Source organism: Xiphophorus couchianus, chromosome 13 (assembly GCF_001444195.1).
Source record: "Xiphophorus couchianus chromosome 13, X_couchianus-1.0, whole genome shotgun sequence".
Lineage (NCBI taxonomy): Eukaryota > Metazoa > Chordata > Actinopteri > Cyprinodontiformes > Poeciliidae > Xiphophorus > Xiphophorus couchianus.
The window spans coordinates 9,796,887-9,824,265 of record NC_040240.1 but is presented as its reverse complement, the minus strand read 5'-3'; the positions used below and the strand labels follow the sequence as shown (position 1 = coordinate 9,824,265).

Sequence of the window (27,379 nt, the reverse complement as noted above, 5' to 3'; positions counted from 1 at the left end):
TTTTTCCCTGGGGCAAGTGGTCAGAAGAAAACTAGGGGCTCTCGCACACAAGCACACTCTCATCCTCATGCACACATTCTCAAAATACACAATAGATTTCTGGAAAAAAAAAAAAAAACATCTTCCTTGATCACACCCGTGGGCTACTTGGCTCCCTCGCCCAACCTAGTGACCCTTGTAACTGTGGTGATTAAATATTAGGAGCCCTCATCTGCAAACATTTAGCCAGTGCCACCCCTAATCTGCCTTGTGTCACCATCATGTCACAGAAGACTCAACAGGAACACACGCAGCCAAGAAACTGGGCATCCATATGGCGCTAACTAATGTACAAATATAAAGACACAAGAAATTTTGCATGATAGAAAATGTCAATCAGAACCTGACACGTGAGGCACGTCTTTTAAACAAAAAGGCTTCTGCGAATTTCCATCTGTGTGCTAATATCAGCTTGTTGTAATGATAGATTGTCAGATGTACACACTTTGATATTTGGTTAAATATTCTGCAGCACTTCAGATCTAACGGAAAGCCCACTTGGCGTTGTGCTGCTGCAAAAATGCACTATGCTAAGTTCTCAGTATTGTTTTTTTTGTTAAGGAGTTGTCACTCCTTTTAGGTGTCCAACCCCAACCCCAAAATCTTTGGAGCTATATCATCCATTTCCTTGGTCATTAAATTAACCATTGGCCGTCACCTTCCACCTCCTGACCTCTGAACTATGACACACCGGTTCTCTTCCTCCAGGCCCAACTGTTGCCTCAGGTCACTTATAGTCTCCTAAAGCAGAGCAACAGATGATGTCACTTATTGAAAATATTCACATCTCCTAAAATTAAAAATGGACTTAAACATGTTGAGCTGTTCACATCTACTGGCAAATGTGGTGCTTGATGGTGAGTTCTGCACAAGAAAATGCATTTAGGCAGGTCAAATAGAAACCAGTGAATTCTTGCATGGAACATTGTTACAACTCAACTCAGTGCTGCACAACTGCTCCTCACTCAACTGCTGCATATTAAAATAGTTTAAAGTTTAGGAAAACAAAACAACCTTTTGGATTTTTGTTCAGAGAGGTTCTTCTGTCATCTAGAACAACAAAGAGACGTTCAGAAATAGAAAATACACTGAATTAACTACTTTTTAATCTGCAGGTTGAGTAACGAACTGGCAAGGTAAAAGTAGTTTGACTTGCTCATCAGTGGATCAAATAAGTACATTTTCTGCATTTACAACTGTGTATGCAAGTAGTTCAAAGTCTAAACTTACATTTTTAATAAAACAAATTACTTTTTTAAAATACAGTTTGCTTTATTACGTTGAGTTTTGTGGTTGGAGTTTAGGAAAATATTGTTGCTGTTAAAAAAAAGACTGTTGCTGCATTGAAATATGTGCCGACTATGTGCTGTTTGTGGACACTGTCCCCGAGTGGTTAAAATACAGCACTGCACGTTTGGAGGGATGAGTTTCACTAGGACTTGTTTTCAGAACTGCCACAAAAACTAATTATTGAAAACTTTTGAAAATGTTTAGGAGTGTTAAATATTGGGCTGATGTATTTTTCTTTTCGTTTTTATTGATGCTGTTTCAAAAGCAAGTCTGACATAAAGCATCTATAAGCTCTCAGACAGATTAATCAGAGAGTTTATTTTCTTTTCTTTGTTCCAGCATTCTGAAAAGTCCAAATACTTGATCTAGATTTACAGAAACAAAAGCCACAACCAGCTCATCACATGCCTTTCCCCTCATAAATCATAAAACGTGGGAGTAAAGTCTACTCTTTATATCTTGGTTGTGTGTCTTATGTGAATGAGAGTTTGATTCTGTTAGGATAAAGTGAAGTAATGCAAGATCCAAGAAACATGAGAGATGAGCGACTCTTTCATTTGTGTGAATCTGGACATTGAACGAATGGACAGCTTTTTGTGTGCACTGCGCTCTATTGTCCATGCAGGAGGCAGAGGGCTTATATTTCTTCAGTTGCTGCAGTGTGGCTTGGCTCAGACTCTGTCAGCTATAAAACAGGTACAAATGCCAAAAACAACATTATTTATCTCTGTTGCAGCTATCAATATTTTTCAAAGGTCCTTTTCTTCACCTCTTTACGTCAAGTTTCTGTTCATTCTTGTACGAGAGGCAGTTTAAAGTGTAGCTCAGCTTCAAGAAGGCCCTCCAGGACAATAGATTATGTATTAAGATCAGGTTTGTGTTGCATTCCCTGGTGAACCAAATAATCCAACTGGAAATTTTTAGTTTGTTCTGTCAGAAGAATTATAGGAGATTTAAAGCTTTTTGTCAGTTTTGTTAAATTGTATATAAAGAGAAAAATTTGCTTTGTTTTCAGGGTTTAGTTGAATCTAAAATACTTTGGTAAAGTGGCTGAAAAACAAATCCAGAACCTCACTTCTATATCACCGTGCTGACATATGATGTTTGATGCTATGTTTGATTTTAGGTGGGATCTGCAGATCCTGTCTTTGTTGTTTTATTTCTAGAGCTAGTCCATAATCTGATGGATTTTTTGGTGCAAAAATACAAATCTATAAAAATAGGTCTTAATAGTGGCTTTCCTGTTTTAGAAATGTATCTATGTAAATAAGTAATGACAGGGGGGGCGGGGGGGGTTGGCTACTTTGGGAAAAAAAATACATTAAAAACTGCAATTGGCTAAAGTTCCAGTGAGTCCAAAACCAAATTCTGCTCGGTTTGTAAGACCATTGCCGGCTCTGAAAGCCGTCTGGTTTATAGTATTTATTATCAATTAACCTGAAGTTCCACCATAATAATTTTTAAACAAACACAAAACAATCTTTTTTTCAGAGTGCATAAATTATAGTTTATGAGTAATGAGAAAATCATTCTTTGGGAAGTTGGCCTCATTGGATTAATGAGCCCTTCTCTATGTATTTTAAGAAAAAAAACACAACCAAAAAAACAAACAAACATAAAAACACTTATGACAATGACTTTTTACACCTAAGTCTGGGTCAAAAGTTGTTTATTTTAAAAGGTGCATTTTTGAAGTGATACAAGACAACATTTATATTATATTTACATTTCATTGTAAAATGGGCGCAGTAACAATAGGTATTTACTTTGTTCATCTTTTAATCAAAAATATACCAGTTTGAGAATTACTAGATGGTGAAATTACTTCAACATACACTATTGCAATAATGTTTTCTTCTTGTTATATGAACATTGTATACATAAACAAATTATGATGCACTAAAATTAGAGCAAAACAAATTCCTACACAAAGTAGGTGCATGTAAGCAAATATATAAGCCTTAAAAAGATAACTGCGTATGAGTCAGAGGGCCGAGCGCAAATCTTAGTACAAATCCCTTAGATTGTTTTAGTTATTGTTTGACTCTATGCGTACAGAACTTGCCAAACAGTATATAGATTTGAATTATTCCTACAATGAAACAATGTATTTCTGTTATCAAGTCTAACTTCATAAGTAGTGTTGTTTTCTATTTAGGTCAGTCATGATTAGCGATGCTTTCTGCGTCATCGTCTTCTAGCCAATGGCGCAGCGACGTCCTGAGACGACGCTCCAAAGACGTAAACCTTGCCAACATGGCGACGCTCCGAAGAGAGTACAGAGGTTTGGAGTAACGACCGCTTTCTAGCTGCGAAAAATAACCTCAACGCCGGCTAATACGATGTGGTGGGGTTAGCCGGAGCCACGACGCGCACAGCTTTTTTAAAGAACATGTTTGCAGAGGTAAGGTGGCGCCGGTGAAACTAGGGCGTGTGTCGTTACGGTAGTTTGTTTTTAAGCGGTGTATATGGCTGGTTAGCTCGGAGCGGCTAGCGCCTCGGCGTCAGTCCCCCCGCAGGTAAACACAGAGCCCGGACAGACATAGAGAGGACGGCACGCTGGGCTTCCAGGGAGGCTGTCAGCTATAAGTGGTTGTCAACCACGGATTACACAAATAACACTGCGATAATACAAAAGGCTTAAGATATCCGTCCTGTCAACACTGCGCTGGAATTAGATGGACACAGGCATTGTCGGTAATATGCGTTTAGATTATGTTTAAGGTCCTTCTTCAGCAAATGTCTACGTTTCTGCAGCTGACACAGGTGAGCTAGGCGTTAGCAGTGTTGCAGTTCTTGGGAAGCTAATAAGAAAGTCAGTTTGTTGCTGAACAAACTATAATACATATGTAGTCGGGAAATAATTGTTGTTCGTTTATCTTGGGGGGGAATGCTTGCATCATTGGAATCCATTAAAATGTATTTATTAGTCATAAACAAATGGCCTAAAACAGAGAATGTCTTGAAATGTTTCAAGTGACTTGAGTGAGTTGTTGTTCAGTAAGTGTCGAGATTTTCTGCCTGACGTGTAATTACATGTGTTTTGCTGCAATTCTCACATGATCCGCACACGTTCTTTATCAGGGAGATACCAGGAAAAACAAAACACTCAGGTTATGGCATGTGCAGATATTCAAACCAATTCAGTCCTTTCTGTATCTGTATGAATAAGTTAGGTGTTAAACTTTTATCTCCAAGGCTTAGATGTTGCAGACATAGTTTTGTCAGTGGCTTTTTACAGCTGGCTAAACCTCATTAAGCCGTCTTAATCAAAAGCTTGCTCGACATTGAGGCCAGTTTGCTGTCACATCAGGCCTACTTTTCAAATGGCAGGCCTGCTTTTCTCCTAATTTAAGGTTGGGTAGCCTGCTAGACAAGCTGGACACTTCCAAGGAGGAAAAGGCCTGATCAGACCTGTTTTTATGTATTCACAAGAGTGGCTGTGCCATGCAGAAGTTAAATGTGGGTGATGTGTTTAGGCAAGGGTGAGATTTTCACGGTATAAGCTTAAGAAGTAAATAATCAGACATTTAGATTTAAATGTGTAACATAATCAAAATTTTTTAGTTGCTTTTTTTCTTGTTTGTTGTAGCTTGCCAAATAAACTTTTTAAAAAGCACAATAAGACATAGTAAGTTTAATGTCAGTAATATGCGTTTTGGTTTCCCATCCATCCACAATTTTTTGCAACTGAAAATCTATTTCAGATAACCCAAATTGTCTCTCTTATAAGTCAGCGAAAAAACAGTAGCCTTCTTTCAGCCAGCTGACCGGCAGCAACAAGTGGTAGAGAAATAGCTCTTTGCTCTACGTTTACTTTATGTGGCCTGTCATTAGATAGACTTTAAACTACAGCAGCAAGATGATGGAAACTTTTTACAATTTTGAGACATTAACTTTTAAAAATGTAATGCCTCTTACCATATGCCAAAATAAAACTTGTCACTTGGCAAGGACATGTCAGATAAGTGCTTACAATTTGTGTCATTATGCAATTATTTTTATCTAACACATAAAAGCTATAATTTCCCGACAGCTGCTGTAACTAATTCATTATTGCAGTTATAATAAAATTATTTGTAATATTTATTTGAACAAAGCAAAAATGTAGAATTAACAACCATTACTTTTTGTAATAATTTGCAAATAAATGTTCTTGTTGTGCAGACTGCCATCGATTTTTGAAAAACATCACGGGAACCAGATAGAACAAAATGGACATGAAATATAGTTCAGAAAATATCTCGCTTTCTGTCTGTAATGCATTTACAAGTATTGGTTAAAAAAAAAGTCCTTTCTATATAAGGAAAGAAAATGTGCATTTCTCTTATTTAATATACATTAAATAATTTAATGTACATACACACTCATAAAAGTGTACAAGCCACTTTTATGAGGTATATACAATTAATTTGTAATTGTTGATGTTTCTCAGCTCAAGTTAAGAAAAGATTGTGGATTAAGTATGGGGAATCTACCAGTTTTTATCGCTGAAATAAAAGCTTAACTGAAAATGTGTTGCTTAGACTGACACTAAAGCTTTGATGTAGACCTTAATAAGCTGTCACATCTGACTCATTGACAGCTTCCACCTAAACCACTAAAACCACATAACTTATAACATTTAAAGCGTTGTGAAACTTTATCAAAAATCCTAACAAAATATTTTGCATTAGTGTACTGATGGTCTGAAAGTTCTCATTTTGAGGCCCCGCGGCAAACAATGGGGTCACATAATTTATTTAAGATGTGTGTTGGTGCCACAGTGTTGTGTTTGAAGAGTTTAATGATGCTGTGAGCTTTATGAGTTTGTCTCTCCTCTGTGGTCTCTTAAAGACCCCAAACTGCCTGCTGAGGCACATAATAATTATAAAAAAACATAAATAACACCATCTTCTCTATATTTATTTATTTACATTATACCTTGGCCTAACATATTATTCCCTTACAGAAGTGCGTAACCGGTATATCTATCATTCTTGTCTTTAGAATCTCCTCCCTCATGCTGAAAGCTGTGCCGTGGGATTTCTTTTGGTCCAGACAGTTGTCAGTCTGTAACTGATGTTGTTCATTACATTGATTTATTGAGCTGCAGAACAAGAACCTGCTCCAACTAGTTTGTTTATGTGTTTTTATTTATTTAGTACATTTTCTTTCAGCTGCCTCCTGCTACTGATTGTCAACCAGACAAATGTTTGAATTCTTTTATGGCCATCCTTGCAGGTTGCTCATTTAGTTTTTAAAACCAAGTTCAGTGATATGTTTCAATGGCTAATGCGAATTGTTATTTTTTTTTACCTTCAAAAGAACCCATGCTTTTTAATTTTAAGTTAGAGCTGGATAGGAACATCTATTTGTTGTACTAGTTGTTAGCATGTCATGTTCTTGGACTGTATTCAATAATTTCACTTTCAAAGCCGCACGCATCTGTCTACCTGGATAAATTTTTGGAGTAAAGCCAGTCTGAGTCCTGCTTTTCCTGAGGCTCTGTCATTTCTATTCTTATTCAGCGACTTAGTTGTGAAACATTTGAGGATCTGAAGATACATCTTTTGATGCACCTTCTGTTCGAGTGTGTGAGAACATTGTCTGCAATTGAGTGCTGAAGTTTATCCGTAGGTCTACCTCTGTTATAGCTTCTTAAAGCTGATTACAACTTCAACTGTTCTTGAAAGTCTTCTACTGCTTTTAGGAGTGTGGTGATTATTCTAGAACCCTGTTTGTGATTTAAGACACAAATGTTGGACATGAAACACTAGCTCCTTCAGTCTCTGCTTTGACTTATCGCAAAGGTGTTGTATTGGGTTGAGGTCAGGACTTTGTGCAAAGTTAGAAGCATTAAGTTGCCCTTAATGTTTTGCTATGGTGACATATTGAATTCCTTTTTCTGCACCTAGTAGGGTGAGTCCAACTCCTTAAAAACTGACCTACACCATAATCCTCTCTGCATCAAACTTTGCACATGACATAATAGTCAGTTAAGTGCCAAATCTCGACTCATCCAATTGATTACCAGACATGCTTAATTACCCCAGTGCAGACAACTCCACCTCACTAGTGCACTGGCAACATGCTTTCCACCACTGAATCCTACACTTCAGTGATGTAAGGCTTGAATGGAGACCCATACTTGGCCATTGATGCCCATTTTATGAAGCTCTGATTGGAGCATCATGGGATGCAATTTCAAACTGGTTACCATAAAAACATTGCTCTATTCACATCCAGTTAGGTAGAATCCATATCGAAATTCAGTTCATATAATTCAAATACAATTGGACCATATCACAGGATTCAAATGTAAACCATAAAAATGCCTATGAGGATAAAAACATGGCTCCGGTCGCCTCAAGAGAAGCAATTCTGTGGGAGATGAAAGTGGCATTCAGTGATGAATCACAGATCTACTTTTGGCGAGGAGAGGAGATGAGTTGGGGACTTTTTTTTGGCGCAGGATGAATAACACACGCAAAAAACTGGTTGAAGGAAACATTTCCAAACTCACTGATGAAGATGGGTGTTTCTTCTCCAGTAATAGCAGTCGTTGCATCAGTTGCATTTGCGTGAGTGTTGAAATAATTTTAAAAGAATAGTATGTAATTATAAAAAAATAAGTACATTTTCAGGGGTCAAATCGATTTTGCCAAAGATTAGAGTTTGTTCTACAGAAAAGATGCTTCACCTAAATGACAAGACCAGTAAACAGTCTGGACATCGACCTGTTTAAAGATTTGTGGTGGAAATTGAATAGACACTACTAGTCTATGGCAATATTCTGTGTTGCGTAGCAGATATGTCAACAGCTACATGAGAGAATTGGAACCTGACTGACAAAGATTATTGTTAAATGTTTGGAAAGTTCAAGGTATTGTTAAAAAAACATCTTTAAGAGAAAACGCGTACTGATATTATGTCATACATTTATTAGTTCTATACTTTTTCCTTTAATTTATTTTAAAAATACGTCACATTTTTCCAGTGTATTATATAATGAGCTGTTAAGCATGTCTAGAGTTTCATATATTTTGCCTGATGCTATACTGTTTTGTTTTTTTTCTGGTCACTTTCAGATGATGAAATACCCTGCTGGAGATTATTAGCTGGCCTGTACAGAAAAAAAGACTTTTAAAGCTGAATAACTTAGTTAGATTTTATCAAAGCTGTTGCAAGTAAAAGTATTACAGCCCCACAGTTTAGTCATAAATGTGTTGTTCCTTTGCAATATGAGGAAATCATCTACTGTTCATGTTCAACTAAGTTTTTCACGTTGCAGATTGACAAGACATTTACAGCTAAATGGAACATTTTCAAAAAGAGTTAAACATTTAAAAAGTTATCAGTTATTTGTAAAACAATTTTCAGTTTTCGTGTCAGCAGGATCGTAAAACTGTCTTGTTTTCTTTTAGAAATACACCATCATTTGGTGATTCTTTCTTTTTTTTTTCTTTTGAGACTATGACATGTTGTGAGGGTCATTTTTGGGTCACACCAACATAAGTGTGACAGTCACCCTGTCACACTTCGTCCTCTTGAGCACTACCTGAAGCTTTTCCACAGGCAGAGTTTGGTGACCTAAGACAACCTTTAACCCAATCACTGGTCAGAGTTACAGCTATTTGTAGACTCACACGAGTCGCATAAATAGAAATCCGCCATAAAATAGACAGTCTTTTACGTGTATCTATTTATGTACAAATATAAATGGATGAATATAAATATATTATATAAATATATAAGTAATCCTATCAAGTAGTCCTGAGATAGTAATTAGAGCATTGGAATTCCAATAATTAGTTAATTTAAATTGTTAAATTACCACATGGTATTCATTTGCAAATGGCTGTTTTGCTTTATTCTTTTTAAATTTGTAGTTATAGAAAATTACAATATTCATGACATTATGATATAAGTTAATGTAATTTTGATTTAATTATATAATGAGAATTTTTTGCAGTTATTATGAGAAACTTTGTTCATACTGCATATCTACTGCCTGTCTCCAATGAAATATTCTGTCGCTTTTGTGTGTGTGTGTGTGTGTGTGTGTGTGTGTGCGTGTTTTTAAACATGGGTTGCGTTAGGATTTTGCCTGATATTGTGTTTTGTGTGTGTGTGTGTATCCTGATGGGCCCTGGGTGTTAATCTCTGGAACAGGTGCTTCATGTTTAAAACCTTGTGTAAGCTTTAATGACTCAGGAGTGTCAGCTACCATCTCTGCCGTCAGAGTCCACCCTCCTCCCTCAGTCTCGTCTCTCAACACTACTGACGTTTCAGTGTTGATCAAAGCCACAGAGCTGATTTCTATTTGATTTTATAATTTTAAAAAAAAGTGCAGAGGAAAACATGGCCAACATGTACTCAGTGTCAAGTCAATCATTTTAAATAGCACCTTTAGTTGCAATTTGAACAGAAAGTCTTTTGGGGGTTGTCTCTATCACTTTTGCACATTTATGCCTCTTCTTTATTTTTTCTAAATAATTCAAGCACAGTCAGATATGATGGAGAGCATTTGTAAATATCAATTATCAAGCTGTGCCACAAAAATTGTATCAGTTATGTCGGGAATTTGACTGGGCCATTCCAACACATGAATCTGCTTTGATTTCACACATTCTATTATTATTTTTGTAAAACAATGCTCACATCCATATACAGAAGGAGGAAAACAGATGCTACTTTGTTGGAGAAACCCCCTAAAAATCTGGCAAACATCACCATATTTGGTCTAAGCATTTCTTTGGAATGTTGTTCACAGATAATTTGCTAGCGCTAGCTGGCTTCCTCGTGTTCTGAAAACCTTCTTATTAAGGTTTTGTTAGCTTCCCACAACGCTGTGGCTCTATCTGCAAAGAATCAGTCGTCAGCTTTGCTGTTTCAGGTTAATGTGGCCAACATTTGATTTAAAGGTCTTTTTATGAAAAGGAACAGCAGATAATTGTGCTTGACTTTTTTGAATAACATTTTTCTGTATTATTTGAAGCAGACTCTCTGAATTTGGCTTCTGATTGGCTATTCAGAAAAATCCATATGATCATGTATTTAAATAAGAGAAGAGTGCCACACCAACCTCCCTCCAAGATGACTTATATTACAACTACAGTATTTCCTTTTTGTAGGTACTCATTGACATTGTTGGAGGACAAAACCTACCTTGTCATATCAGTGTGATATATGGATTGGTTGTGGATTGTTTTCTTTATCAGCATCCCCAAAAGTTGTGTCACTCTGTGTTCATTCTTGTCAAGTTTGTTGAAAATATGCCAAAATGTTGGGCTGCTGATGGTTGTTGGAACATTATAAAGTCGTGTGAATATACGAACTAGTCAGCATCTGTCACATCTGATGATAAAGCAGCATCTTTCTGCTTCCTGCATCAATTCCGGTTTTTGCTCAAACATTCTAATACTTGAAGATTAAAACAATCGGTCCTGTTATCTGTAGTATAAATATTATGTAGAAAGAAGCACAGAATGTAGTTGACACAGGAACAATCAGTGGCGTATCGCTGTGCTGTTTTATTTAGTCTAATTATAATAAATGACGATGAACAATAATCATTCTCAGTGGATTCCTGTTAGATTTGTAGCGATAAAGGACAGAGTTGAAGAGCTTGCTTTTAGTACCACTTCCTGTTGGCTTATGTGTCGGTTTACAAAAAATTTCAGATTAAGATACTGAACTTTGAAAATATAGATCAGTACAGAAAGTGCTGCTAAACATCTACTAAACATTCATCTCACATAATACTCTGTTACAACATATCATTGTACGGTGCTCGGTCCTCTCCACCTTCTCTTTGTTGTGGCCCATACGTGTACTGCTGCACCTCCCCATGTGTTCATACGGCAGTAATAGATTTCTCTCCGGTCTGACTTGGAGAAAATCAATGCTGTTCTTCTCCTCTTAAAACTTTATGGCAGAAAGCCCTTTGGGTGGAAGTGTTTACAGCTGTTTTTTTTCCCACTTTGCCGCTACCCCTGTTGGTGATCATAAGCACTTGTTTATCTATTTCTGTGTCCTTCTCAAATGGTTGTTTACTTGCTCTTAAACTAATATTATAGCTAGCATCAAAATATTTTTCTTTGCTACAAAATAACGCAAGATATTGAAAAGAGGTTCATAGTATTTAGATGAGGCCTTTGAATGTAGAGATGTGACTTTTTTGCCCAAATAAATTGCACACATAGACATAGTTGACTCTAATTTTATGGCTATTGCCTATTCAATCACTTTGACCAATGGATCCATAAAGAACAATTATGTAAAAGTGAAGTCTGAATCAATGGTTGCTTTTTCTTTCATAGACTGCTGAAGCCCTTAATGCTACATATCTCATGTCTGAAAGGCCTTTTGTTTTATAAAGGGACTTGGCATCCAGCTGAAATGTGGATTTCAGGCTTGCTTAACCTCCTTGACCACTCCCAGAAGGGAAGTATTATTGTGGATGTGCTGCTTGGACAAGAGAGAAATATTTTTATTTTATACTTGTAGTTTTCCCTTTCCATTGAGGTTCATCTTACAAGTTCATTTGTTTTTTTTCTAAATGGCGCCAACAGTGTGGCTAACAATGTGGGGTAGCTTGCTCATGTCTTCATTTCAGGACCCTGCGCTCTGTTTAAGATGATCAAAGTTTGTTGCAAGTTATAAATGCTTCAAATACTTGTTACTTGAGACATAATTGTAATGTTTTTGGTCAGTCTTATTTCTCTTCCCAGCTTTGTTCTTTGTGACTTTGACTTGTGATGCAGCCAGTAGTCTTAATGAGTTTAAACACAAAGTTTTGACTCATCTCATTTTTATTCCAGTCTTTTTGTACAAAACAAAAGAAATTTATGTCCAAAATTGTTGAATTTCCAGTAAAATATCTTGACTTGGGTGCTGTGGTGGTGCTGGGACAAAGCACGATCCACGTATTGAGTCCTTAGTCCTCGTGGCAGTGGCAGGTTTGATTCCGGGCCTGGCAACATTTACTGATGTCTTCCCCCTCTCTGATTTTCCTGTTTCCTGTCAAACTACTTTCAAATAAAGGCCACCTTAGCCAACAAAACCTCTAATAAAAAAAACAAATATCTTGACATCCAGCAGCACTCTCTTCTGTTAATTTATGTTGTGAAATTTATTATATGCTTAGTAAATACATTCCAATCCAGATCACCCTGTTTTTAAAGAATGTAGTATTCCTTCAGGATGGAGATATGTTCAGCCATAGTGCATAGCAGCAATTTATCTGGCCCGTGGTTCTAAATGTGACACAGTTGGCAGCTTATATTATGTGTGTCATTCGACGGGCCATAGCTGACTTCCAGAACAATGGGTCAGTGGCCTGAGGAAGCTGCGTGTACTCCTGTAGGGTCCATCAGCCTAGCTTCTTATCTAGAAAATGTAGGTCAGATGAAGATCATCGCCACTGATCGTCATGTTGGGCAGTGACTTCACACTCAGACAGAGAGAGAAAGTCTCTGCAGGTTAAAATTTTACAGGTATTTTACGTTCCGGCGAGTCAACGCGAGTCCAAGCAAGTGTCCGTCCTTTAGGTCACAGGATAAAGGATATATAACAATATCCTGTGATCACGTGTTTCCCAAGGTTAGCTTAACAAAAAAAAAGCAGCTATGTTTACTGGTGTCAAAGTTTTGTTTCATGTGCTAGGTACTCCAACAATCCCAAGGAGTGATATCCTTGAGCAAGTGGAAAAGATATTGGTTAAAAACCAGAACTTTGTTTCCTGGAATGACAATAACAGGAAAACCATTGGAAGTCACACACCTAATCACATGTTGTTGTTTTTTTGTTGTTGTTGTTGTTTTGTTTTTTTGTCTGCTGCTCCCTAACAGTACAAACAATACAAATTCTCATACACAGTAAATAGAAATATAAACTTTTTATCACCTTTTTCTTGATAAGTTTAAATATTTGTTGAGGTGTTCAGAAAGTGTCTGCAGCTTACTTTGATTCCAATCAAACAAGAGAGGACTTGTCTGCTCGAAAACCGTCTCGTTTTAATAAACAGAACAAGGTCAGCGATCATATCATCCAGGAGACAGATTGAAATATGTTGACATCACATGTTTTGAGATTTTCCACTAAATTAGAAAAGATGGAAATCAATTCTAAACATTACATAGCATTTGTGTGAAACAAATACTATGCCTAAGAAAGTATGCATGAATGAGTCATCAGTTATTGAAGGAAATTGAGTAAAAGTCACATTTTCCTTCCACAGAAAAAACAACTTAAGCAATTATGTTGGGTCATATGATTGTTGAAGATATAACTTCAAAACTCTTCCTCTATAAGCACAATACTTCAAAACAATGTTTGGTGTCAGTCAATTCCTTCAGCGAGTCATGATTGGTTTGAATGTTCACTATTTTATATGAAGCTGTGAAGACTGGATTAAACAGGGGTGTCCAGAATGTGATTGGAAACAGCCTGATTTAGTTTCTTGCCTATTTAAGCACAAGCAAGTGGAACGTATTAATATTTTTTGTTCCTTTCTGTCTTCTAGGCCAGTCTGTCCATCTGGGGATGGGGGGGTCTTGGAGTTGTGCTGTTCTTTGTAACCTTTGGACCTTTTGCCATATTCTACCTGGCCTTCTATATATTTTGCTTCATTGGAGGGTGAGTTACGTGACCTGAATTCTGCTTTTAAACTTGGCAGAAAGTCTCCCTAACATGTTTTTCTTTGTTTTTGTTTTTCTTGCCTTTGTTGATTTCTGTTTTTCAGTGGCTTTGCAGTCACTTTGCTTTATGGAAAGATAAACTCAGAGAAACACCTGGAAAAATGCGAACACTCTTATTTGCCACCCACACAAATTGGTATACCCAAGGTAAGAACATACCATAAACACACCCGAAAGCATATTTTAACCTCTCCTGAACAAACACATCAATCACTCATTAATCAAATTGTTTTGCTGATAAGGCAAGGCTGGCCACTTACTTCCTCTCACCTCTCTCGTTTTGGCTTGCTGACTCTTTCAGACACTGGATGACATGAAACTGGAGGTAAAGCCAATAAAGATTGACAGGAGACTGACTGGATCCAGTTTCATTGATGAGCCACTACAACAGGTGTGTTGTATTCTTTCTTTGTAATTCCAGCACCACATCCTGTTAATTTGGCACCTGTGTTTGTTTTGTTTCCTCTTTATGCTTTTTCGCGATAACGATAATGAAATCCATAACTGTGAGAGCGACAATAGACTGAGGAGTCGTACGGACGGATGATAAACGCCACAGGGCGTTGTTGGGGAAAGCTTTCACACCGTTGTTTAAATCAAATCTGAACTTGTTTAAAGGCCTCGGGAGAAGGGGCGTGGCCATCAAACAATGTCAAAGAAAAAATGATCTTTATTGTTATTTGTCTTTCAGTAATATTTAAGCTAGTATTCTGAAGCCGTGAGGTCAACACTTGGCCTTTTCCATCTTTGTGCTTTGAAAGGAGTGTTGAATTTAACTAAGAACTGGACTAAGTGAGCACACCCTTACAAATACTGAACCACGAACAGGCGGGGGGTCCATTGTCTCGTCTTGATGAGCAAAGTGAGCAGTTTGTTTAAAAAACCTAAGCAGGAAATGTTGCCTATCTAACTTCAAAATAAGAGTCTCAAACACGCACAAGAGGATTTCAGGATGAAATCACACTGCTTCTTATTTGTGACATAACAATCTCTTACGCTTTACCAGACGAAGTCTAATAAAAGTATATGTGTAAAACTAATGATAAGAACAACAAACTAAATTAGTTGAATTCATAACTAATAGTGATGCAGCTGCAGCCTGATGAGATAGCTTACATTAGATGAGCATTCATTTGATTTTGGGGACAAAAAGGTTTACATGAATATGCAAACTGCAGAAAGATCCAAAGTTGGGATTTAACTCAGGATGTTCTTGCTTTTTTTTAAATCATTGTTAGCATCTTATTCAGTATATTAGGAAAAGAGCTGATCCTATTAAAACATGATGAAAAGGGGAAGTGGAGCATTCAGTTTTGTTTCACTAAAGCAATTAGTAACATGTGCCTCCAGCAAAAAGTAGTGACCGTTGCACTGCTGACGCATTTTCAGTCTGCTGGTGATTACCTTTGTAAATATAGCAGTGCAGATGGGAAAACTGAACTAAGCAGTTTCTGTTTGGTCATTTTCTCACTTTTCGTTTTTGTATACTGTCGTGTGGTTGTAATACTTGGATTTTGGAAACAAAATTACAGCATGTTGTCCTCAGTCTGTCTCTGACAAGTGCAGACACAGCAGTTAGTGATGGTCAGATGACAATGACTGGACTATCAATGTATCGCTGGGCCCTCCTCCTCCTCGCCCCTGGGAATGCATGCCTGGCAATTTCAGCTGCATGTGAACCTTGAGTTAAATGCAGCCAACTGCATGCATGTAAATGCAGTTATCTATTTTGTGTTGCTTGCTTTTTTTTTTTATAAAGCGCACTTTCTGTGAGAAATCCCACCCTCTCTGTGCTTCAAAGAGTTGTTAAGTTGGCCATAATTACCAAGTTGTCTAGTCAATCTGCTTAATACCTTTTTAGTTTATGTAAGAGTCTTCTAAAGATAGCATAAACAGAATTAATATATAAATGAATGGTATTGGTATCTGTGTGCACCTCTTGAATCCTCCATTTTTTATTTATTTTTTGTATGTTTTGTAGGTGATCCAGTTTGCGCTGAGAGACTATATCCAGTACTGGTATTACACTCTGAGTGAAGATGAGTCCTTTTTGCTGGAGATCAGACAAACTCTACAGAATGCCCTCATCCAGTTCTCCACGCGGTATATGGCGCACGTTTGCTGTCTTTCTTAAGGCTGTATTTAAAAATGGTATTTAACATACCTGTGTGTTTTGTATCTGAAGGTCCAAAGAGGTGGACTGGCAGCCTTACTTCACCACCCGCCTGGTGGACGACTTCGCCACCCATTTACGTGTCTTTAGAAAAGCCCAGGATCGCCTCGCCGACAGAGAGGACAAGCAGAGTACGGACACACAATCATACCGACTTCCTGTTTTACTCATTTACTGTGTCTACAGTGGCCTGCCAAATGTATTCACACCCTTTTAACCTTTCCCTTTTTCAAAACTTTATACATAATTGGGAAGTAGAAAGAAAATGGGCTTTTATTTCTCAATAAATACAAATCTGAAAAGTGTTTCTTCTATTTGATGCAAGTGATCGTCAGTTTTTAAGTGAAGCTACAGATTCTCGATTTGATTTTGTTATGGACTTTGACTAGATCATTCTAATGCACCAATGCAATACATATGCAAGGCACTGTTAATATAAGAAGAATCCAAGAGGTGAATTTAGTGGTTAGTAATAAGAGGAACCTCTTCACAGGAGACATAACGGATGAGCTGGTTGACTCATTTTTTGAGGCTGAAGTGGAGATGGAAAGAAAAATTTGTAGAGACGTAGTTTGCACATCCCACCGCGATGAAGAAGGTAAGCGAACTTAAGCCAAACTCTCTCTGAAGGAGTTTTGTCACTGATTATGAATCAATTTCAGGGTTTAATGGCTTTATTTAACATTTTGTGTGTGTGTGTGTGTGTACGTTTTCAGGTTTTCTTCGAGACTTGTGTGAGTTGCTTCTGTATTTGTTACTACCTCCTGGAGATTTCCACAACAAAAGCATGAGATACTTCCTGAGGGTGAGTTTACACGTGGATGTTATCTAGTCTTAAATGCAAATTGAAGAGAAGAAAGGCAAAATTGTAGTCACAGATCGAATCAGCAACTTGTGCTGGTCATGCTGAATAAGGTGTGATTCTACAATGTCTGTGCGGTGGCATTTTTGTAGTGTCATTTCCTGATTATTCAAGAAAATCCTCTCTTATTTAGGAGGTGCTAGCATACGGAGTGCTACTTCCTCTGATCAATCAACTGAGTGACCCGGACTATATTAACCAGTTTGTCATCTGGATGGTGAGCACACAAACCAAGACACAATCTGAAAACCAGTTTAATTTAGTGCTTCAATCGGAATAAATCCCTTGATGTAAAATTTCTGCTTCTAGATTCGGGACTCAAGCTGCAACTATGAAGCCTTCATGAACATCTTGAAGTTGACAGACAAGCCGGCCGAGCTGGAAGCTGTTAAAGACAAGGTGCTGGAGGAGCTGCTGTATCTCCGCTCACTGGACACAGCTGGAGATGGTGGGTTCTCAAGAGACTCCTGATTAACTCGTTACACCAATTAAGCGAACAAATGAATAAAAATAATGTTGGCTAAGTTACATCGGTTGCTTGGTTCTTCTGTTTCTTCCTCTTTAGACATCAATGTGATCAAAAACCAGATTAACAGTCTTCTGTTTGTGAAGAAGGTGTGTGAGACCAGGATCCAGAGACTACAGTCCGGAAAGGTGGGAAACTGCATCACAGATTCATCTACATCCAGTACTTTGCAAAAGTGTTCACACCCCTTAAATATTTGCGCATATTTTCACATTACAACTGCAAACATCAGTGGAAAGTATGTAATTCTGAAGTGGGAGAAAAATTAACATCCATTAGTCATGCTTTCAACAAATCTGGCTATGATAGAAGTCAGAAGATGTCAGAATTTGCAGCTTGCCACAAGCTTTGCCTGGAACACAGCAAGCCTGTAGTAGAAGCTGCTTCAATCAAAGTAGACCAAAGTTGAACTTTTTACTCAAAACTACCACTACACTTCATCCTAAAGTTAGGGATGGGAATTTATTGTATTGTTTACCATTTATCGTGATAAATTTCTTGTCATGAAAAGAATTTTTATTTATGGTTGTCACCATAAATTCCAAGTAATGTTTGTATTTTTGGAGTTGTCAGTTTTACCATTTTCTCCACTGTTTGTTCAATGAAAACATCAATAAATATAAGTACATTTCATAATATGAGTATATGCAGCCAATGTGTGCAGGTTAGTGGTGCAAGTCACACTTATTCATTTGACTGGTGTCTCAATGAGGATATTACAAATGGGAATGTTTTTCAAGAGTAGTACCGTATTTTTCGGAATATAAGCCGCTACTTTTTTCCCACGCTTTGAACCATGCGGCTTGTGGTCCGGTTCAGCTTTTCTGTGGATTTCTGTGGATTTTCTTTAACTTAGCAGGAAGTGAATCGTTGGAAGTCAAAATTAGGAATCACAAAAGAAAGCGCTAGTTTTCATTTAGAACAAGCGCATGCTAGCAGCAGGCACGACGGAGAAATGTTTTCAAACTCATACCCCCTCATCATGGAAACAACAGGAAGAAGTTTATATGATGCAGTTTTTAAGTTGAAGGCTATCGATTTGGTAGCACAGATCGATAGCCGCTGCACGTAAGCTCGGCACGAACGAATCCATGGTTCGGCGTTGGAGAGGCCGAATCAACGGCGTCCTTAATAGCAGATTTATTAAGGACGCAGCCTTCTGTGGAAAACTGAGAGCGGCGGAGATATCAGCGGTTTATAGCCCGGTGCAGTTTATATATGTACTTTTCCAGTTTGTGGGTGCAGCTTATAGTGAGGTGCTCTCTATAGTCCGGAAAATACGGTATTTATGTTTGCGAGGCTACACAACAGAAATAGTTCTTATTGTCACCTTTATCGTTATCACAATAACACCAAAAATATTGTGATAAAACTTTAAGTCCAAGTCGCCCAGCCCTAACCTGAACACATACTATACCCAGAGTGAAACACGGGGAGGCAGGTTCATGTTATAGTGATGTTTTTCTTCAGCTAAATACAAGGCAATCTGCTGAAAAAACAGCATTTTTATTCTACTTCATAGTAACACACTACTTTGTGTCTATCAAATTAAGTTTCTGTAAAATTCATTAAGGTTTGTGGTTGTAATGTGACAATGTGAATAACTTAAGAGTATGAAATAACGTTTTGCTGTTGTATTTTGGTCTCTATGTACTGTAGTGTGCGTCATCAGTTTTGCTCATCCTGTCTCTCTCTCATGTAGGAGGTCGATGCCTTGAAGCTGGCAGCCAGTTTTGGCAAGCTGTGCGTTATCCCACTGGATCACATCCTCGTCCACAACATAGCGCTGCAGTTCTTCATGGGTAACTGCATCACTCGGTCGCTAATGTTCACTGTGGTTAATCCAGAACACTTCTGATAATCATCCTTATAATCCTTGATTTATCCCAGTTTTTAATGTCGTAAGTCCAGCCTGCTCCCTCCTGACCTCACCACAGACGTTAAGAGCTTACACCGCTTACAGATCAGATTACGATCACATGTCCATGTGTGCAGGGAGTCGAGCCAAGTCTCATTAGATCTCGTTTGGAGCAGAGCCACAGACCAAAACACGGCAGCTTAAATGTGTTGCTGTGGTACTCATGTTCAGGCACTATTGTAATTGAAGATCAATCGCAGAACCGCGCCATTCAGACAAAGCTATACCCGTCCTTTCACGCAGACTTCATGCAGGCAGCGGGGGCTCAGGCGGAGCTGTTCTTTTGGCTCACTGTGGAGGGATACAGGGTGACGGCTCAGCAGCAGCTGGAGGCGATGCAGAGCTGGCAGAAAGATGGCAAGAAGCAGCCGGGGGCCACCAAGGGCCTGCTGAAGGCGGCTGCACTGGGGGTCTATGAGCAGTACCTTTCTGACAAGGTAGGAAGTACATGCATATTTCATGCATGTTTTTGCCACGTCAAGCATTTTCTATGGGCTTCATCTAAAAAATAGAAAGAGGAACACATTTTGAACTCATTGTTCTGATTTTAATAAAACATAATGTGCTCCAACAGGCGTCTCCCAGGGTACAGGTGGACAAGGAGTTGGTAACAAATCTGGGAGAGAAGCTGCAGAAAGAAGACCCCACGCCTGAAATATTTGATGAAGTTCAGAGAAAAGTACTGAAGTGTTGCATCTTATTTCCACAGGCTGGCTTTTACAACCGTCTTCCACCTGCTAACATTTTGTCGACCACGCCACAGGTCTATGAAATGATGCTACGTGATGAGCGCTTCTACCCGTCCTTCAAGCAGAGTCCCCTGTACGTCCGCATGCTGGCAGAGCTGGACATGCTGAAAGAGCCAAGTTACAGAGGATCTGATGATGGTGATGGAGAGTCCTTCAACGGCTCGCCTACAGGAAGCCTAAACCTGGTAAGAAGCATGATTCCCCTTCTGTTTGGGTTTCATTTTAATTGGTAATGTTAGAGGTTAAATAAATTTTGAATTAGATAGTCCAAAAATGAAAAAAATTAAGGAAAAATATTTGACTCTGTGCTTTTGTTTTATCCATGTGATTTTTCAGTTATTCATTCATAGTTGAGATACATCAATAAGGTTGTAATTATTAACAAAAAACAAATGTTAATATCCTTTTCAATGGAATATTCTGTGACAAACAAAGTGAACTGATCTGACAGCTGAGAAGGGAAATCACACTTTTATTGTACACAATAAGGTTGTCCACATTTAGTCTTAAATTCGTGTATCTAAAATTAAGGGATTAAAATGTCTTCAATTAACTTAATGCAATTTGGCCTTTAATATGTTAATCACAGGTCTTAAATTTTGTCTTAACAGGAGTATTTAATCTCATATTCTATGTAATATGTTTTGCGGCACTTTTCTGTTAGGCTAAAGTTTGAGTCACACTCCGATATTTTCATTGCGTTTTTGTCTGAGACTCTAGACAGTTGAAGTAACTCAATGCTAACATACTCTTGGTAGCTAGCCAGCTTTTTTTGCATCTATCCTGGGTAAGTGCAACTAGCACATTTTTGATTTAGGCTTTAAATTTAATTCATAATGGTCGTTGGAAGTCTTAAATTTGAGTTGATGAAACTTGCAGGAAACTCTATTGTATGCATCATCGCCCATTAAAAAGAGTGACAACCAAATCCAGATGTTTAATTTATTTAAGAATCACTCAATAGATGTGCTCTATTTTATTGCTGTAGTTGATAGAGATGAACATGGAGTTTTGTTTTTGTTGGTTTGTTGCTCTGGTAGTTTATAATGACTTGTGTATGATTTCAGTCACTGGATGACCTCAACAACTCCTGCCATGATGAATTCCTGCAGCTACATGCCTTCATATCTGACACGGGTATGTCCGCTAACTTCTCGTAATGCAGCTTTGTTGTTCTTGGAGTTGATGTTACTTTGTAGCAGTTTTGGAAATATGCATTTTCGACGATTGAGGAATAAAACTTGCGTGTGGATGTTTTCAGATGCATCTTATCTTTCATGCAGAATGATGTGTGACTGTCCAGTTGAACCCTCTAAGCTCCTTCTAGTTTCTTCCTGCATTTTCTCTAAACATTTCACCTCCAAGTTCTGTTCTTCTCCATGTTTATCTCACTTTATGCTGTGCCAGTATTCTTTATTTCTCTCATTCCATTACCTTCAATGGTTTTTTTTTTGTTCTTCCCCTTTTTCCTTCCTTCTCTCTCCATTACTTTTTCTCCACACATTTTTCTCTTCTTTCTTTCGCCTGCTTTCCTCTCCCACTTTTTACACCTTTTTTTTGCCCACTACTTTCTCTTCCTTTCATCAACCCTGCCTTCATCTTCCAACTCCTCTTATTTGGGATGTTTTCCCGGACGGAGTAGCTGATTCTTTTCTTCCTGGCTTCTGGGGTGCCGCAGGGGTTTGCAACGATCATGGTAAGACCTACGCACTTTACGCCATCACCGTGATAAGACGCAACCCAGACGGCAGCGAGGACTCCTGGAAGACATACCGCCGCTACTCAGACTTCCATGACTTCCATATGAGAATAACAGAGCAGGTGATTAAAATGGATCACTGCAGTGTTTCAAATGTTCAACTGCAACCTTTAAACTTTTTATTTTCTTTACACAAATGTGGTGACTGGTGTTTTAGTTTGAGAACCTGACGTCGATCCTCAAGCTTCCAGGAAAGAAAACCTTCAACAATATGGACAGAGACTTCTTGGAGAAGAGAAAAAAAGACCTCAATGCTTATCTTCAGGTAATTATTAGGGGTCCTGTGCCGCTTGGAAAAGTCTGGAAATAGAGGATCATATTTTCCAGATGTGTCTAAGTATGAAAAAAAAAATAAGAGTATGAAAAAGTGTTTCTTATTCCTCATTTTAAATTTTTGTTCATACTATTTCCTTTCCTTTTTTGTTCCAGGCCTCAGGTTCTTTCTTCTGTTCTACATCTGTCCTTTCCTTCCCTCTATCCTTCCCTCCTTGTATCGTACTTCCCTCATACCTCAATTTGTTCCTCATGTTCTTCCCTCCATTTTTTTCTTCTTGTGACCTCCCTTCTTTCCATATCTACTTCCTACTCATCCAACCAAATTTAGAAAAATTTGACACTTTTATTTTAAAAATATATAGGAACTCTGAATTGCGGACTATGTCAGTACTCTTTAGTTTCTATTTATATTGTCGTGTGTAAAGGGGTGTTTCTGTGTGTGTGTTTCAGTTACTGCTAAACGCAGAGCTGGTGAAGGCCTGTCCAACTTTGATTCCCTACGTCTATGACTTCCTAGAAAACAAGGCCTACAGCAAGGGCAAAGGAGAGTTTGCACGAAAGGTCTCTAGAATTTTTCACATGAAAATGATTTCTTCTGTGTTATTTAATCTCAAAAACATTGTGCATTGTCTGGCTCTCTAACACTAAATGTAAGGGTTGTGTTTTTGGTGATTCGTCTTCAGATAGACACATTTGTGAATCCTTTGCGGAGCTCCATGAGGAACATGTCCAATGCAGTGAAATCCCTGCCAGACAGCCTGGCTGAGGGAATGAATAAAGTCTCTGACAACATGGGCCGCATGTCAGAAAGACTTGGTCAGGACATCAAACAGAACATATTTAAGGTCAGTAAGACGCTTATTAAGTAAAATATATCATCTGTTCTTATTTTTTAAGTTTCCAAAGGTGTTAAATTTGTTTTAAAAAAGGAAGGAATATAAGCAAAAGGGAGTGATTTCTAAGACAGTAGTTAACTTCCTTTTCCTGTGGTGAGCCTAGTCTGCCTGTATTTTACCACTAGTGACAAAAACTATCCTTCAAAACCCTGGAAAACTGGCAACTTTTGGGTATGTTTTGACTCCTGCTCCTGTTCTGACCAGTATTGTTACTGTGAAGTGTGCTTATTTTCTCTCCAAAAGTCTATTGCTAGAATGACTCTATGTTACTCGTACCTAACTGCCTTATCTGTAATCTAGCTGTAAAAAACATTATTTTGAGGACAACACCACTGAAACTCTGTAATTCCGTCCACTGTTGGTTTTCTCACAATGTCACTTAGTTTTCTAACCTTAGCCTTTTTTTTCTTTTTAAAGGTGCCTCCACTTCTTCCAAAATCTGACATCGACCCAGAACACTGTCGAGTCTCTGCTCAGCTGGACGACAATGTGAGTCTACAGCTGCTCCGTTTCTATTTGACCCTGGGTTTTTTTTGTGTTTTTTTTTTTTAAAGATTTCAGTTAAAACAGTAAGAGCTTTCCCTCGCCTGTCCAGGTGGACGATAACATCCCTCTGCGAGTCATGCTGCTCCTAATGGACGAGGTGTTTGATCTCAAAGAGAAAAACCAGTGGCTGCGCAGGAACATTAAGAACCTGCTGCAGCAGCTCATCAGAGCCACTTACGGCGACACGATCAACAGGTCAGAGATTCGCCCAACCTTCAAAGAAATTATAAGACATAATCAACTCCCTAAAGAGTCCAATTGTAACACCTTTTCTTTTGTTTGTGAAGGAAAATTGTGGATCATGTCGACTATATGACCTCTCCAGAACAGGTGGCGGAATATGTGAAAAAGTTCAGGTAGCCATTTTATTCCTGATTTGTCCGATTTTCTTTAAGAGGAATTTTGGGTAACTGAGTGTTTCCCTACCTGCTCAGGGATTCCTACTGGCCTAATGGGATTCTAGCCGAGACCCCACCGCGCCGGGACAAGTGCATCCGCATGAGGACGCGAGTCGCTGCCAAGACCAGCCTGCTTGGCATCATGCCAGGTGAACACTACAAATCAATTTTCACACTCTTCTGATTTCCTCTTCACATATAGTACCTTGTAAAAAAAATATATATATATATTAACACCCTAGTGTCAAGCCTCTACCGTCTACCTTTGGGTCTCAGCCCACCGCTGACGACCACAGCGTATCTCTCTTTTTGCCCTCAGACGAGCTGAAGCACATCATCGGAGCGGACACCACCAGGAAGGGCATCCTCCGCGTCTTCGACATGTTTCAGTACCAGCCCATGAACCGGCGCCTAGTCTACGTGTTCCTGGAGGGCTTCCTGGAGACCATGTTCCCCCAGTACAAATTCCCCGAGCTGTTCGTCAAGCTGCACTCCCGTTCGCCGCGCATTCAAAGATACAGCCAGAAACTCCAGTGCTCCACGCTGAAGAGGTGACAGGAAAGCACGGGCGGCGTTGGGACACGGGCCGGCGACAGACGCGCAGAGACTCCAGAGCCGGAAGTGAGGGTGTGTGTGCGTGAGTGAGTGAGTGTGTGGTGAGGAAGGGAGGTGTTACGCGTGTGATCGCTATACTTCACCTGCCCTCACACACTCCTATCGTGGGGGGAAAACACTCCTGATCGTTTCCGCTGACACGGAAACCGATGAATGAGCAGCTCTGAAAGACACGTTCTAACACAAATTATATCATTTGCACCAAGAGGCTGAACATGACAGTCTTCTCTTTTAGTTTCTATATCTTTTTCTTGGTTTTTGGGTTTTTGTTTTTTCGGACTTTTTACTTTTGTTAAGCTTTACGTTAGCCAGCCAATGCTGCTTTCTTGTGGTTTAGACGAGCAGATTATAAAATACTGCGATGTTTTTAGACTACAGGACTTAATAGTGCAGACCCACACCTTGCCTTACTTTCCTGCTTCAGTCCTCTTATGTTGTGGAGCCACAGAGCTGTAATCATGCATACCACCACGCAGTCGACACATGAGCTGCAGAAGCACATATTCTTGTTTCCACTCCAGCCAAGCAAATGTCAGAAGCACTGGGTTAAACGGGCGCAGTCCTGCAAATGTGAGCGAACAAGAAAGAGTCGGAACGTTTTGCTCGCTTTTTTTTTTTCCCCCCTGCCATTAGTTTTCCTTCTCTCCACGGATGGGCCACATCCCCTTTAATGCAACTGTCATAGCCTGTGACAACCAAAGCTCATGCTGTTTGTTTGTGTGTGTGTGTGTGTGTGTGTGTGTGTGTGTGTGCTCGCTTCTTACTGCTGATCATGCAAAGAAAGAAACCTTTAACAAGCTAAAAGGTGAGGGGAATATATGTTCCGGTCGGCGTAGGTTTCTGCGTAAGTGTGTGTGTGTTGAGCTGAAAGACGCACCGTCTTCAGTCAGAAACTGTGCCAGTGTGAGCGAGTGAACCAGCCTTAAATCCATAAATATATATATATACACACACAGTGTATACTGACCAAGAGATGCACGGCAGAGGGAGCTCTCCGTCACGTGATAGGACTTTATGAGAAAATCAAAAGGAGAGACGGAGATATTATCACTTTTCTTCTGAGAGAAAAAAAAAAAATCTTTTGATTTGGTGCAATATATTTTTGTGTAATGCATGTGCATTTTGATTCACGGTGTACTGAAAATGGTCATTCGTAATCTTTTTATTAGGAGAAATCATCAAGACGTCGTCTTAACCCCGACAACTTAACATTCCGTTGTTGTAAAATGTTTATTTTACAGACTTGTTTTATAAGTCTGAGGTTTTTGTTTTGTTTTTTTAAGTGTGCAGAATATGTCCACATATCCCATGCTCGCTATCACAGAGTATCTGCCGTGGGTATCGATAAAGTTAGTAATCAGTGATCGATCAGCTCCTGCACTACAGCTAGTTCAGAGGTGGTCTCGAACTGCTTCTTTTTAACCTCCTAAATGGTGTTTCATGCGTACAAGACTGTCATGCTGAGCGCAGAGATCTTCTGACCCGACTGCCTCCACTGCCTGTTTTGTGTGAAGCCCCTCCCGCCAACCCGCTAAAATCAGGTCCAGCAAAATCACAGAAGAGACTGTGGCCAATAGAATCATTGCTAATTAGCACTCACTGTAGCAACTGTGGAAGACCGGGCAAGCCCCAGTGGACTCTGATTGGCTGGAGCAAGAAGGATGTGAGGCGTTTCTTCAAGGGAGGGGGATGTCACCTTTAGCTTTCTGCTCAACTCTCCATGCAGGAAGTGTTTTTTTTTTTTAACCCACAGCATATATGAATCTATGATACAGAAAATGAGTGCATATCTGTGTACATTATGTGTTAATAGTGTGCCTAAATGTACTGTCAACTCTATTTTCATATTTTTCTTTATCCAAGAAGAAAAGAAAAAAATCCATCGGAACGTCATGATCATTTTACGTGACTCAAAAGCGCTTTGGGATTTTAGGGAGTGTTTTGGCATCGTACTCAAAAACTTCTCTTGGTGAGCGCTTGTGCTCAGATCAGTATAACACTAATAAGAGGTAACTCAGACTAAAGGAGCCATATTTCCTTTTGTCTTCAGTGTGTTTACTTTCATTTGTAAAATGCTGCGGACGCTGTGCATCGGGTGTGTCGCATAGTTCTTTATGAAACATAAGAAATCCCATGTTGAATTAAAAGTAGTGCTTTATGGGGTATCTGAACATTTAATTAACGGATCATCTGGGGGGAAAAAAGCATTGAATCTTATCACCAATGCTTTCTTTGGAGTAGTTTGAGCAGTTAAATGCCCACCCTCAGGAGAGACTCAGATTCCCTGCATTATACTATAAGGAGTATGCTTTCAGATTTTAATAATAAATACATTAATAGCTGATTTAGTCTTATTTTGCTGTCCAGTTGGTGGCGCAATAAGAACAAACGGCAAACGTTCTCCCAACAGATTAGCTTTTTCTTCCCATATTAGGAACATGTCGATGTTAAATGTCCTGGTCTCAAATGAATCAGTATCTACTAATCAGTGATGCCACAATGCACAACATGTTTGGGGGTCAAAAAGTACCACATGTCACTGCAAAAACATTATACAATCAGTGAAGATTGGGAGTGGGTGTATTATGATGCGGGGCAAGTAATTGAAGGAAGGATGAATGCAGAATCGCAAGCATTTTTGATCTGGAG

At 38.9% G+C, this 27,379-nt stretch overlaps 1 protein-coding gene across 1 annotated transcript; it reads left to right on the top strand.

The window, feature by feature from the left end:
* Positions 1 to 3,555: 3,555 nt before the first annotated feature.
* snx13 (sorting nexin 13) lies at positions 3,556 to 26,763 on the top strand. The gene is made up of 25 exons (XM_028035197.1): positions 3,556 to 3,733; positions 13,838 to 13,950; positions 14,057 to 14,159; positions 14,314 to 14,403; positions 15,994 to 16,115; positions 16,198 to 16,316; positions 16,679 to 16,783; positions 16,902 to 16,990; positions 17,181 to 17,264; positions 17,357 to 17,495; positions 17,613 to 17,701; positions 19,276 to 19,375; positions 19,735 to 19,928; positions 20,066 to 20,170; positions 20,255 to 20,425; positions 21,308 to 21,377; positions 21,919 to 22,061; positions 22,157 to 22,264; positions 22,726 to 22,836; positions 22,959 to 23,120; positions 23,589 to 23,660; positions 23,767 to 23,912; positions 24,005 to 24,073; positions 24,152 to 24,264; positions 24,435 to 26,763. Exons 1-25 carry the CDS (start codon positions 3,722 to 3,724, stop codon positions 24,668 to 24,670), a joined length of 2,865 nt encoding a protein of 954 aa, XP_027890998.1. The 5' UTR covers positions 3,556 to 3,721; the 3' UTR covers positions 24,671 to 26,763.
* Positions 26,764 to 27,379: the final 616 nt, after the last annotated feature.

What these genes read in the sequence shown, in the direction of transcription:
- snx13 (XM_028035197.1), top strand. An exon ending in CTCATCCAGTTCTCCACGCG is followed by an intron (nt 16,116 to 16,197) that starts GTATATGGCGCA and finishes TTGTATCTGAAG; the next exon opens with GTCCAAAGAGGTGGACTGGC. An exon ending in ACCAGTTTGTCATCTGGATG is followed by an intron (nt 17,265 to 17,356) that starts GTGAGCACACAA and finishes TTCTGCTTCTAG; the next exon opens with ATTCGGGACTCAAGCTGCAA.